This window comes from Felis catus, chromosome F1, assembly GCF_018350175.1.
Source record: "Felis catus isolate Fca126 chromosome F1, F.catus_Fca126_mat1.0, whole genome shotgun sequence".
In the NCBI taxonomy this organism is placed as follows: Eukaryota; Metazoa; Chordata; class Mammalia; order Carnivora; family Felidae; genus Felis; species Felis catus.
This window is the reverse complement of record NC_058384.1, coordinates 68,015,500-68,028,100: the sequence shown is the minus strand read 5'-3', so window position 1 is coordinate 68,028,100 and position 12,601 is coordinate 68,015,500. Positions and strand designations below refer to the sequence as shown.

Genomic DNA, 12,601 nt, shown 5'->3' with positions numbered 1-12,601 from the left:
GCCAGCAGTTCATCTGGATAGAGATCTGGATACAGCATCAGATCGCATGGACAGAGGCCTAGGCCGTATAGACGGTGTCTCAGAACTTAAAAACCTGATAGAGCTGCTTAAATTCTAGAGAAGGGGCTCCAGATTCTAACGAGAAGGAGCTCAGTCATTATTGGAGGATAGATGTGGGGGTACTAGTGTCTAAACAGGAATATTTGGGTCCTATGGAAAAGGGTCCAAGTCCGTAAGTGGGACCCAGATCCTACATAAAGCGATTTAAGGCTTCCAGAATGAAATCCAAACTCCTAGACCAAATCAGCAATCCCCCAGTCCATATGCATATGGCCCACCACTCCGCCCACTGTGGGCCCTACGGGGAACAGCCTCCCTTTGCGGAGCTGGGAGTTGGGGGGGGTGGGATCCCTGTGATCTGTGGCACCAGGAGCAGGCAGATTAGCATCCTTTGGGTGAAACAAATCTCCCTGGGGATGAAGAGTCTGGGGGGAGAGAGCTGTGTGCAAAGTCTCCCATTCCCACCCCAAGGGGCCTAATTTACTTCTGGCCCCTGAGAAAGGGAGGACATCTCCTGGGATGGAGGGGAGCTCTTGCCTGGCACCAGCTGGGCATGGGGCCCATTCTGGGTGGCACTGCCCCCCCCCAACTCAGCACCTGAGGCTGACTTGTGTCAGGATCCCTGTCCTGCCAAGGATAAACAGATGAAGGGTGCTTGTGTGTCCTCGCTCAAGAAAGAAAGGAGGGGCGCCTGGGTGGCTCAGTCGGTTGAGCGTCCGACTTCGGCTCAGGTCATGATCTCACAGCTTGTGGGTTCAAACCCTGCGTCGGGCTCTGTGCTGACAGCTCAGAGCCTGGAACCTGCTTCGGATTCTGTGTCTCCCTCTCTCTCTGCCCCATCCCCACCCATGCTCTGTCTCTCTCTCTCTCTATCTCAAGAAGGAAAGAGCACCATGCCTGTCTCCCTGGGCCCAGGAGTTGGCCAGGGATCTCAGAGCCTCTTCTGAGACCTGGTTCTCCTGGTCACTCTCAGTCCACGGTTCTCTGAAAGAGAAGAGATGAGGGGTGGACACCCCCTCGGTCTGGATTCTAGACCCTTCCCTTCAACCCCTACTTCCTGGGCGAAGAAGGGAGAAGAGCACAGAGATCTGTGTGTGTGTCAGAGGGTGCATGTGGGTCTGGGTGTGAGTCACTGTGTGTTGCACACCGCAGGGGGTGTTCCTCTGTCTCTGTGCGTCTAAGTTCTCCGCCTCTGGGGGTCTGAATGTGTGTGCGTAACGTCTGTGCTCACCTGTCACCACGAGGGCATGACCGCGGGGAGCATCAGACCACGGGGTGCGCTGCCCTCTGCCCTCTCCCCACGAGCGTAGCAGCGCAGTGACAAAGCCTAGGGACACCACGGGCTGCCCAGGGAGGAGCCCCTCTTGAGTTGTTTGCAGGCGTCCCGGGAAAGTCTGCTTTGCTCCAGCTGACTCTCCGCGGGCCCCCGACGGCCAAGGCCCCTCCAGCACGCCGGGTGCTGACCTTCTCAGGGGCTGGACCCTCCACCCCACTCCAGGAAAAACCGAGCCTCGTGCTCAGCCAGGGGCTTCAGTCCTAGGTGCCAACTGAGGGCTTCTCCACCACCCTCTGGAGCCCCCCGCCTCCTCGTTCACATGGGAAGAGGGTCATGGAGGGGGCAGACAGCCAGACTGTTGAGAAAGGAGGGGGTCTGGCTCCACTTAGGAACTGGCCCTGGACCCCCGGCTTCTTTTCAAATCCCCTCCACCCCATCCCAGGGATGAATGTGCTCACGCGAGATCGAGATCCCTGTCCGGGCCTCCCTAATCCTTCTCCAGGGAACTCGAGACCGGCAGGGAGAGACGAGGCGCGCGCCGCTGCCGCCGGAGGGGGCCAGCGCGGTCCCCCACCGCCCCAGCGCCGCGCGCTCGGCGCCCGAGCGGGGCGGGGCCAGGCGGGAGCGCGCCCGGGGCGGGGCTTCGGGGGCGCGCCCGGAGGGCGGAGGGAAGGGCTGGGGGCGTGGCCTACGGCTCGGGGGCCGGCGGCGGCGGCGGCGGCGGCGGCGGCGGCGGGGAGCTGGGAGGCGAGAAGCCGGGAGCGCGGGGCTCAGTCGGGGGGCGGCGGCGGCGGCGGCTCCGGGGATGGCGGCGCCGCTGCTGCTGCTGCTGCTGCTCGTGCCCGTGCCGCTGCTGCCGCTGCTGGCCCAGGGGCCCGGGGGGGCGCTGGGGAACCGGCATGCGGTGTACTGGAACAGCTCCAACCAGCAGTGAGTCGGGGGCCCGGGGAGCCCGCGCGTCCCGCGGCGGCGAGAGGGGGAGTCCTGAGGGCACCTGCGGTGGGGGTCCTGGGAGACACGGCTGGGGGCTGGGGGCGAGGGACCGGGGCACACAGTCTGTGGGCGTCCGCGAAACTCGGGGAGGGGGGGGGTGTCTGAAAGAGGCTGTTGAGGTTTGGGAAGGAGGACTTGGGCCGTGCGGACGCCGCACCCCACCTTGCCTTCTCTCGGCGCCCGCCGCTGGGATAGCGCGCGCCCCCATCCCACCGCCCCCCCATCTTCGCCCCCTTGGGCCGTGCTGGGCCGTCGCACTTGGGGGGGGGCGGCGATGACCTGTTTTCACGGTGAGGCTTTCGAGGGCTTGGGTCTAGGACTCTTGCTTTTGAAAAGTGGGGTCCAGAGCTGAGGCAGGGAGTCCGGCCGAGCACCGCCCCAGAACCAAGGCGAACCGGTTGCCTTGATTGTGGGGAAAAGCCCGGCTGGGGTGAGCGGGGGCTGGGTCGCCGAGGCGGGGGTCCTGGAGGTGCTGCTGGGTGACGACGGAAACGTGGGGTACCGGTGAAAGGGAGAGAGGCAGGCAGATGTCGGCGTGTCACACGCGCGCGCACACACACGCCCGGCCTGGGGACGGCGTGTGGCTCGAGTGTGAGCGGGCGTGCGCGGCTGTCAGTGTGCGTGTGTGTCTGAGTGTGTGATTTGTGTGTCTGCGTCGGCGATCGTCTGGGGGTGGGAGGGGGGCGGCGGGGGCGGGGAGGGGGCTGCGGCCGCCGTCCGCGTGGCCGGCCGCGTCTGGGCTGGGGTGGCCGCCGGCGCCGCCGCGGTCTGGGCGGGTGTCAGGGCGGCCGGGTGGTTTCCCCGGGTGTGTGGCGCGGCGGCCGGGTCCTCAGTCTGCTCAGTCCTCGCTGCCCTTGTCCTCTCCTCCCCGCCGTGCCTCCGTGCGTATCACCCCGGCCGCCTCCGTGTGTGTCTGTGTGTCGGGGGCATCCCTGGGGAGGCGGGGGGGTCACTGTCACTCCTGCCCGGGCGGCGGCGGCACTGCCTCTGGCTCCCCACCCTGGGAGACGACCCGGGAGCAAACGGCGAAGCCCCAGGGGAGGGGACCGGGAGGGCCGGGCGGCCGCGACCCCCAACCTCCCGGGGGAGGGGCTGCCGCTCGCCGCTCCGCTCTTTGTTGTTTGGGGCTCCGCGCCTCCCCCTCTCTCCCTCCTCGCGCCCGGAGTGTCAGACTGGGGGTGGGGATGAGCCGACGACGCCCCCCTCTCGCTTCCCATGGAAACCTCGGGGGTGGGGACGAGGCCCCTCCCCCTCGCCCCCCGGAGCGGGACTCGAAGAACTCCGGGGGGTGCTGGGGGCGGACTCCCCGGTTCTATCCAGCTCGTCCCCCTCCCCCAGACTCGCACGTCCGCCCCCCGCCCCGCTAGAGTCTGGCGGGGAGTGGCGAGTACGCAGGTGAGGGACCCTGGGGCCCCACCACCCTTGGGGCACCCCCGCGTTCTTAAGGGAAGCCGGGGCCGGGAGTATGCCGGAATGGCCGGGGAGGGGGCGGTGGGCGACGCTGTTGATCAGGTTCCCCTCCCCCGCATACACCTGGGCGCAGGTGAAGGCCCTGGGAGGGGGTGGGGGCGCCCGGTTCCGGGAGCCTCCTTTCCGTCCTTCGCGTCCCCCCCCCCACGGGTCTGGACCGGCAGAGGTGGGAGGGGGCGCGCACCCGGCAGGGAGGACGCCGCCGCCCCCGCCTCGATTCCTCGGCCTTTGTTGCCGCTGCGCCCGGGCTCCCCGGCTCCCTCACTGCGGCAGCCGCGGCCCCATAAATCGTGAGAGCGACGTGCTCGGGAGCCGGGAGTGGAGAGGGCCAGGGAGCTGGGGGCGGGGCCGGGCCGAGCCACAGGCTCCCGCGCCCCCTCCCCCCGGTCACGTGAGCTGGGCGCCGGGCTCCCACCCCCCTATCACGTGCTGAGGGTCTCTGCCCCTTGGGGTCACGTGGAGAGGGTCTTGCGACCCCGCCTCCTGGGGTCACGTGGGAGGGTGCTGGTGGGACACGTGCAGAGGCCTCCTTTGACAGACCTGGGGGCTGTGCCCCGCACAGCGGTCATGATCTCGCCCCCTGTCCCCCGACTCAGCCCCTCCGTGTGCTCCCCTGTAATTGGGAAGACCAGTTCCCAACGTGGCCCAGAAACTGGGGATGGGGGGGGGGGGGCGGTACTATACTGGAGGGAAGAAGGAGAATGTGAGGTCGAGGGGTCCCCTGAGCCCGGAATTGAATTGGGGGTGGGGGTGGGCGGACCAGCTGATGGCCAAATGTGTATGCCCCCTGGTCTGTGCCTCGTTTCTTCGCAGAACTAAGCAAGGTGTCGTCCTTCGCCCCTAACTCAGGAAGCCCGGAACCTCTTCCCTTGGCTGGCTCCTACCCCTCTCTCTGGAATGTTTCTGTTGCTGATCTCGCTTTCATTCACACGTTCATTCAACAAATATTTATTGAGGCAGCACCAGGTCCCTGGTGGCCTGTCCCCTGCGTGTCTCCTCCCGGCCACGAGCCTGTGCCCCGCACCCCCGCGCCGCCGCTCAGAGCCGTCTGGGCAGTGCTGTCTGCGGGCCTCCCCGCCGAACCCTGCGCGCCTGCCTCCCCCCAGGCCTCCCTTCGTCCCCAGCCTCAGTTCCATCCGCATCCTCGCGCTCTCCGCGATTCTGGGCCCTCTCTTTCGCGGGCTCTCACGCCCGGCCCCTCTCGGGCACTCGGGTCTCTCAGTCACCCCTCTCGGTGCGCGTCTCACTCCGTTTCTGTGTGTCTCGCCTTCGGCTGGTCTCTCGCTCTTCGCCGCCGCTGCAGATCAATAAACCTTCGCCGCCGCCGCCGCTGTCGCAGGGAGGGGGCGGGGATGCGGGGCGCGCGGACGCTCCCCCACCCGACGCCGGCGGGAGAAGCCCGGGCCGGGGGCCGGCGGGGCCCGGCGGGGCGGGGCGCCCCGAGCGCCCGCGGGGTGCGGGGGTGTCGGCGAGCACGCGCGCCCCGCGAACGTTCCCGCCACCCGCCCACCCCGGGCCGGGCGCGCACGTGGTCCGGCCTCGCCTGCGGGAGCGAGCGGCGCGCCGCCTCGGGGGCGCGCTCTAGAGGGGTGGCGAGCCCGGGTCGGCGTCGCTCCATCCCTCCTGCCCTGGGAGAGCTCTGCGTCCCTGCTTCCTGGGTGGGGGCGGGGGGGTGAACACGTTCGGGGCCCCCCGGGATGCTTTGCCTGCTCCCTGGTCTCGTTAGGCACCCTGTTTACCTGCCCCTAATTGCCCCGCGGGGAGAGGTTTGCCCTTCCCTGCTCCCCCGCCGCCCACCCCACCGGGTTGGAGCAGGCGGGGCCCTGAAGGAGTGACGGAGAAGGGTCGGAATGCGCCCCGGAGGCGGCGAGGGCCGGGAGAGACAAAATAACGGGGTGAGGGGGCACCCCCTCCAGGTGGGGTGCGTCAACACCGGTCTTTCTGCGGAAGAGGTGGAGGCTGGGAGGGGGTGAAGTGGGGAAGAACGGAGAACTGTTCGAGGGGACAGGCACACGGCCCCCGCAGCCCACCCCGCTGCCTCCTCCCGGGGATGGGGACCCGCGTCCCCGCCCCCCCCCCCAGGAGGCGTTAGCTGCCAGTCTCGCTGGGCCTAGCGGCCCCTCCCTCTTCGCTGCCAGGGCAGGGAGGATGGCAGGTTCAATTAAAGTGCCCGAGCCAAGCGGACACCTCACTCGGGTCTCCCACGAGTTGTGACTGGGGACTCTGGCACCCAGTCCCGCTCCCCCCCCCCCCCGCCCACCAATCCCGGCTGCTGCCCGCAATCTTTCCACGACCAGGCTTTCCTCCCGCGTGCCCATGGCGCGCGGGCACTCCAGGGACTGTTCCTGCCACCCAGCCTAGGGACGGACAGGTCAAAGGTGGCCTCTCTTCACTGTAGTCACCCACCAACCTTTCCATAAGGCTAGTCCCCGCCCTGTTGAAGAAACAGAGGAGCCCGTCCCAGTGGCTCTGGCTTTGGCTGACTCCTTGCGGGAGTGGGTTGTGCTCCCGGGAAGGCGCCCCAGGCAGGGACCACTGCAGAGCAGGGCTGGAAAGCTGGGGGAAGCTCCAGGACAGAGGCCCCGGGTGGCTGTGCGGCTGCTGCAGGCCTGGCACCCTTTCACTGGTGGCCCCCTCCTCCGAGCCTGTGGGGGAGGGAGGAAGGGTAGACTTGGAAGTTGGGGATAGAGAGGCAAACCCAGGTGGCGCCAGAAGCCAGGCCTGGTCTAACCCGTTTTCCTGCTCCTGGTGCCCCAGGCCGAGATTCCTGCCCACCTGAGTGCCAGGGCCAGGGAGGGGCCTGAGTGACCCATCACTCCTGTGGGAACTGAGTGGGGCTGGTGGCATTCCTGATGACTCAAGGAGGCTCTGCCCATTCTCCTGGGATGCCCAAGCACCAGCTCTCCCCTGTCTGCTTACCGCCTGGCTTGGCAGGGAGTGCTTGGGGAGGGGGCGGCCCAGGCAAGGCCATGGAAGTAGGGGAAGGTGGGGAGGGACCCTCGAGGCCCCACCCAATTCAGAGGCCTCCAAGCCTGTTTTCCTAATGAATCTAATTACTATTTGTGGAGCTGGGAGGTGCCTGGTGACAGGGGGAGCCCGCGCCTCCCTTCAGGGAGTTCCCAGGGACTAGGGACCCCAGTGGTTTGACCTTCTGCCAAGTACCCTAGGCCTCCTGTGTCCACCACGTCCACCTGTCCCTGCTGGGACGTGTGCAGAAGAAACCGGGGGAAACTCCTGCCTACTCTCCAAGTTTCTTTCTCCATTCAGATGTTTTTCCCACCCCACAGTGCTCGGCACCACCATGGAGGGCATTAAGACCAGCACTTTGATGATAATCAGCAAGGCAGGTGGGGATTATGAAGGACCCAGCATCTGCTTCTGTGTCCCGTAGAAGGATCTGGGGAGTCAGTGGCACAGCCATCTTGTCTGGGCACTGTGCCCACTACTCTGCCTGGCACCATTAAGGGGCCAGTGGTGCCAGGTTGGGGAGGAAGATGTATAGAGACAGAACTCGGGGCCGGTGTGCATGATACCACGTGGAGCCTTGCTGTGGAGTCCCTTAGCTCTCCCCGACCTGTTGTATCACGTTATTGGGGACCTTAATTGCCAGTAGTACTGTAGAGAAGAGCGTGTGCCTGTGTGCGTGTGTGCGTGTGCGCGCGCGCGTGCCAGGGGGAAGTGGGGGCAGGGCCAGAGCTGGAGACTGCTGGGGTCAAGCAACACCGGTGCGCGGGCCCAGCACACACCCAACCTAGGCCGCCCGCTGCACCGTGGACATATTTGTGTGTGCCACAGGACTTCGGTGGGTATTGCGTGGAGCGTCCGCACAGGGGTGCGTGAGGGCAGGTGCTGTCCGACTGGCCTTGGGGGTGGGCCGGCAGCGGCAGGAAAGCATGCCGGGAGAGGCGATGGAGGGTGCGCATCTCTGGGAGGGGACCCCTCCCGCCTTCACCCTTCCCTTCCGTGCCCCTATCACTCCTCCCCAGCGCTGAATTATGGGGGATGGACGGAGGAAATCCGGGCCTGGGTCTGGGAGTAGCAGGGGCCTGCGCCGTTTCTGTGGTAACCAAAGCGTACGTTCCCTTCTCCCCCGCCTCTCTTTTCCTTCCGAGGCAGGCCGGGCTTCCCTGCGCCTCTGCTGCCCCCTGGCGGCCACCAAGAGAAGGACAGGAGAAGGCGTGGGCCTGGGCGGGTAGCGGGGGACCGGTGGCGCTAGGGCCCAGGGGACCGGGACTGAGCGGAGAGGCGGCTCCGCAGCTACTCGGGGAGGCTCCGCAGACCCAGGGGAAGGTCTGCGGAGCGGCGGGATGGGAAGAGGGTTGGCGTGGGGTTTCTCCTCCCTGACCCGCTTCCTCTCTCCCACAGCCTGCGGCGAGAGGGCTACACGGTGCAGGTGAATGTGAACGATTATCTGGATATTTACTGCCCTCACTACAACAGCTCGGGGGTGGGCCCCGGGGCGGGGCCGGGCCCCGGGGGCGGGGCGGAGCAGTACGTGCTGTACATGGTGAGCCGCGCCGGCTACCGCACCTGCAACGCCAGCCAAGGCTTCAAGCGCTGGGAGTGCAACCGCCCGCACGCCCCCCACAGCCCCATCAAGTTCTCGGAGAAGTTCCAGCGCTACAGCGCCTTCTCGCTGGGCTACGAGTTCCACGCGGGCCACGAGTACTACTACATCTGTGAGTGACAGCCGGCGGGGGGGGCCGGGGGGGATCCCGGGGGCGGGGCCTAAGGAGTGCCGGCCGGGGGCGGGGTTTCGGGGCGGGGCCTAAAGAGTACCTGAGTGGCGGCCCGTGGGGTGGAGTCCCGGGGACAGGGCCTAAAAAGTACCTGAGTAATGGCCGGGGGGGGGGGGGTCCGGGGGGCGGGGCCTAAGGAGTGATGGCCATGGGGTGGGGTCCCAGAGGCAGGGCCTAAGGAGACTGAGTGATGACCAGGGGTGTGGGGTCCCGGGGGCGGGGCCTAAAGTACCTGAGTGACGGCTAGGGGGTGGGGTCTAAGGGGCGGGGCCTAAGGTGTGATGGCCATGGGGTGGTGTCCCAGAGGCGGGGCCTAAAGAGTACCTGAGTGATGGCCAGGGAGTGGGGGTCCCAGAGGCGGGGCCTAAAGAGTACCTGAGTGACGGCCAGAGGGGTGGGGTCTAGGGGGCGGGGCCTAAGGAGAGTGAGTGACGACCAGGGGTGTGGGGTCCCAGGGGTGGGGGTCTAAAAAGTACCTGTGATGGCCAGGGAGTGGGGGTCCCAGAGGCGGAGCCTAAAGAGTACCTGAGTGACGGCCAGGGCGTTCCTGGGGGCGGGGCCTAAGGAGTGATGGCCAGGGTGTGGGGGTCCCAGGGACAGGACCTAAAGAGTATCTGAGTGACATCCTGGGGGTGGGGTCGGGGCCTAAAGAGTACCTGAGTGATGGCCAGGGGATGGGGGGGGCCACGGGGTTGGGTCCCAGGGGTGGGGCCTAAGAGTATCTGAGTGACGTCCAGGGCGCCGGGCTCCAGGGGCGGGGCCTAAGGAGTGACAGCCACGGGCTGAGGTCCTGGGAGCAGGGCCTAAAGAGTACCTGAATGATGGCTAGGGTCCTGGGGCAGGGCCCGAAGGAGAGTACCTGAGTGATGGCCAGAGGTGGGGGGGTGGGGGGTCCCAGGGGCGGGACCTAAGGAGTACCTGAGTGACGGCCAGGGGGTGGGGTCCCGGGGGCGGAGCCTAAAGGGAGAACCTTGAGTGATGGCCAGGGGGTGGGGTCCTGGAGGCAGGGTATAAAGAGTGATGACCAGGGAATGGGGTCCTGGGGGCGGGTCCCGAAGGAGAATGAGTGACAGAAGTGAAGACTCAAGGGACCGGGGCGGGGCCTAAGAGCGTCAGTGACGGCAGGGAGAGAGAGGCGGGGGGAATGGGCGGGGCCTAAGCGTGAGTGGCGGCCAGGGGGTGGTGTCCCCAGGGGCTGGGGCGGGGCCTAAAAAAGTTTCTGAGAGGGGCAGACGCTGGGGTCCCCAGGATCCGGGGATGGGGACGGGGTAGAGGTCGGCCTAAAGGAAAGTGTCACAGTGATGACCAGGGCTGGGGTCGCAGGGGCCGAGGCGGGCCCACGTGGCTGCCATGTGGTCTGCATCGCTGGGAGTGACACTTCGGGATGATGCGTGGGGCCTGGCGGCCTTAGGGCTTCCAGCCGGACAGCGTCCGAGGCTGAGAGGTTTAGTGACAGCCTGAAGGGTCGGTCGCAGGGTCACTGCTTCCGGGAGGGACGTTCCAGGGCTGAGACCTCAGGGCTCAGAGTTTCTTGAGGGCTGGGACCAAAGGGGCTTCGCGGGCTGCCGGCGGAACCACCGCAAGCCAAGTCCAAGGGTAGGGGAGCCGGGAAGGACGCTGCCCGGGGCAGGTGGCGGTGCGGAGGGCGAGAGGGGGCGGGGCGTGGTCCCGCAGAACGCAGCTCAAGCCCCGTCTCGTCCCCAGCCACGCCCACCCACAGTCTGCACTGGAAGTGTCTGCGGATGAAGGTGTTCGTCTGCTGTGCCTCCAGTGAGTACCTCCGGCGCCCGGCCGCGACCCCACCCCCGGCTCCCTGCTTCGGGGCTCCCCTGGCTCCCGGGGGCGGAGGGGGGGGCAAGGAGCGGGGGCTCGCTCCCCAGCTGTAGCGAGGGGGGGTGTCCTGGCCCTGACTCTCCCCTCCTCTCTCCCCCCCGCGCCCCACCCCGCAGCATCGCACTCCGGGGAGAAGCCGGCCCCCACCCTCCCCCAGTTCACCATGGGCCCCCATGTGAGGATCAACGTGCTGGGTGAGTCTGCGCAGCGCCCTCTGGTGGCCACTGCTGGAACCGCAGCCCCCTCCCCGGTGCCTGCCCACCTCGCATGCCTCCCCCGGGGGGCACGCACCCCTCGTACCCCGTGGGTGGTCACGTCCCGGCTCCACCGCTGCTGCCGCTGCCGCGTGCCCCACCCGGGCGCGCGGCCCAGCCCTCACCAGTCTCTCTATCTGTCTGCCCACAGAAGACTTTGAGGGAGAGAACCCCCAGGTGCCCAAGCTTGAGAAGAGCGTGAGTGGGACCAGCCCCAAGCGGGAACACCTGCCCCTGGCGGCGGGCATCGCCTTCTTCCTTATGACGCTCCTGGCCTCCTAGCTCTGCCCCCTCCCTTGGCGGGGGGACGCGGGGCTGGGAAAGGGCAGGGGGACTCTGGCCTCTCCAAGGGAAGTCCAGCTGTGGGGCCTAGACCCCCTCCTGCTGTGGCTGGCAGTGGGGCCTGCACCGTACCTCTGTGCCCGTCCCCTTTGCCCCCGCTCTCCCCGCGTAGGGCACTGGAGTGGACCAGACGCAGGCACAGCCCCGGGCCCCGGGTGGCCCTGGGGCTCCGGGACCTTTCTCTGATCCCTGGTACCCTCTCCTGTTGTCCCCACCAGAGACAGGTATGCCCCGGAGAGCGCGCATCCGAGCGTGGGAGGCACCCCCGTCGTTCTCTTCTAGGGGCGGAACCCAGGGAGGGGACTAGATGGGCGAGGGGGTGGCAGCGCCCACTGCCCCCTCCCCCTGTTTACAGCAATAAGCACGTCCTCCTCCTCCCACCCCCGCCCCCAGGATTGTGGTTTGGATTGAATCCAAGTTTACAAGTAGACACCCCTGGGGGGGGCGGGCAGTGGACAAGGGTGGCAACGGGTGGGCACCGGGGTGCCAGCAGGCATGTACAGACTCTGTATCTCTATATATAATGTACAGACGGACGACTCCCTCCCCCTCCTCGGTCCCTGACCTTCCCTGACTTCCCCTTCCAGCTTCAGACCCCTTCCCCACCAGGCTAGGCCCCCCCTCCGGGGGACCCCCTGGCCCCTCTTTTGTCTTCTGTGAAGACAAGGCCTATGCAACGCACAGACACTTTTGGAGACCGTGAGACAACAGCGCCCCCCCCCTCCCCTCCAGCCCTGAGCCGGGACCCCAGTCCCAGGACCTGGCCCCGCCCACCCTCCGTGGCCCCACCCATCCTCCTGGGCCTTTTTCAAGTGCTTTGGCTGTGACTTTCATACTCTGCTCTTAGTCTAAAAAAATAAACTGGAGATAAAAATAATCGAGTGTGTGTGATTTCAGGGGCCACCACCCTTGCGGACACTGGTTAAACCCCACAGGGCACAGGGTCGGGGAGGGGATTTGGGGGCCAAAAGAGCAACTGAACACCTCCGTCGGGGCTCTGTCTCCCGTGAGGAGGCAGCTCTGTGTCCAGCGAGCACCAGGGGCTCCCAGCCGGGCCTGGCCGACTTAGGGCGCATCATCCACCCTCGGAGGGTCGTGTTTCTCATCAGAAAATTGTAACACGTGTGAGGATTAAAGCAGCGGAAGCGTACAGCTCCACGAATGGGGGTTGCCGCCTCTTCTTCCCATTCCATTCTGCAATCAGGTCCTTGACTGGGGTCTGTGGATTTCAGGGGGTTGTGAACCCAGACGGGATAAAAGTGACATCTCTGTTTTCACTCACCTGTAACTGAAATTAAACATTCTCTTATGTGCTCGGGCCACAAGCCAAAATAGTTGCTTCTTTGTAACCAACAGAAATCCCAGATGTTTTCGGGCTGCGTGATAGTTTTGAACATCTCTCAAAATAACCATTCGCTCTCATCCCTGCGTTGAAACGACCGGAGTTGTTAGGCCTGCCTTGTTTTTCATGTATTAATAAAGAAGTGTACATATTACTATACCAAAAAATGTAAATGTTTTGTTAACTGTGTTTCCATGTGATTGGTTTCCTTCATAATCCTTTGTGATTTTATTTTGTTCATTTAAAACATTATGGCTGGGGGCGCCGGGGTGGATCGGTCAGCTGGGCTTTA

The 12,601-nt window shown here is 65.9% G+C and overlaps 1 protein-coding gene across 1 annotated transcript; it reads left to right on the top strand.

The window, feature by feature from the left end:
- The first annotated feature begins 2,141 nt into the window (after nt 1-2,141).
- On the top strand, nt 2,142-11,844 carry EFNA3 (ephrin A3). The gene is made up of 5 exons (XM_023247475.2): nt 2,142-2,266; nt 8,165-8,478; nt 10,243-10,308; nt 10,488-10,565; nt 10,777-11,844. Exons 1-5 carry the CDS (start codon nt 2,142-2,144, stop codon nt 10,905-10,907), a joined length of 714 nt encoding a protein of 237 aa, XP_023103243.1. The 3' UTR covers nt 10,908-11,844.
- Nucleotides 11,845-12,601: the final 757 nt, after the last annotated feature.

Bases quoted from the DNA above. Each gene is read 5' to 3' on its own strand.
- EFNA3 (XM_023247475.2), top strand. From the start codon at position 2,142: ATGGCGGCGCCGCTGCTGCTGCTGCTGCTGCTCGTGCCCGTGCCGCTG. The intron at 8,479-10,242 runs GTGAGTGACAGC...TCTCGTCCCCAG, and splicing joins CCACGAGTACTACTACATCT to CCACGCCCACCCACAGTCTG. The intron at 10,566-10,776 runs GTGAGTCTGCGC...GTCTGCCCACAG, and splicing joins TGTGAGGATCAACGTGCTGG to AAGACTTTGAGGGAGAGAAC.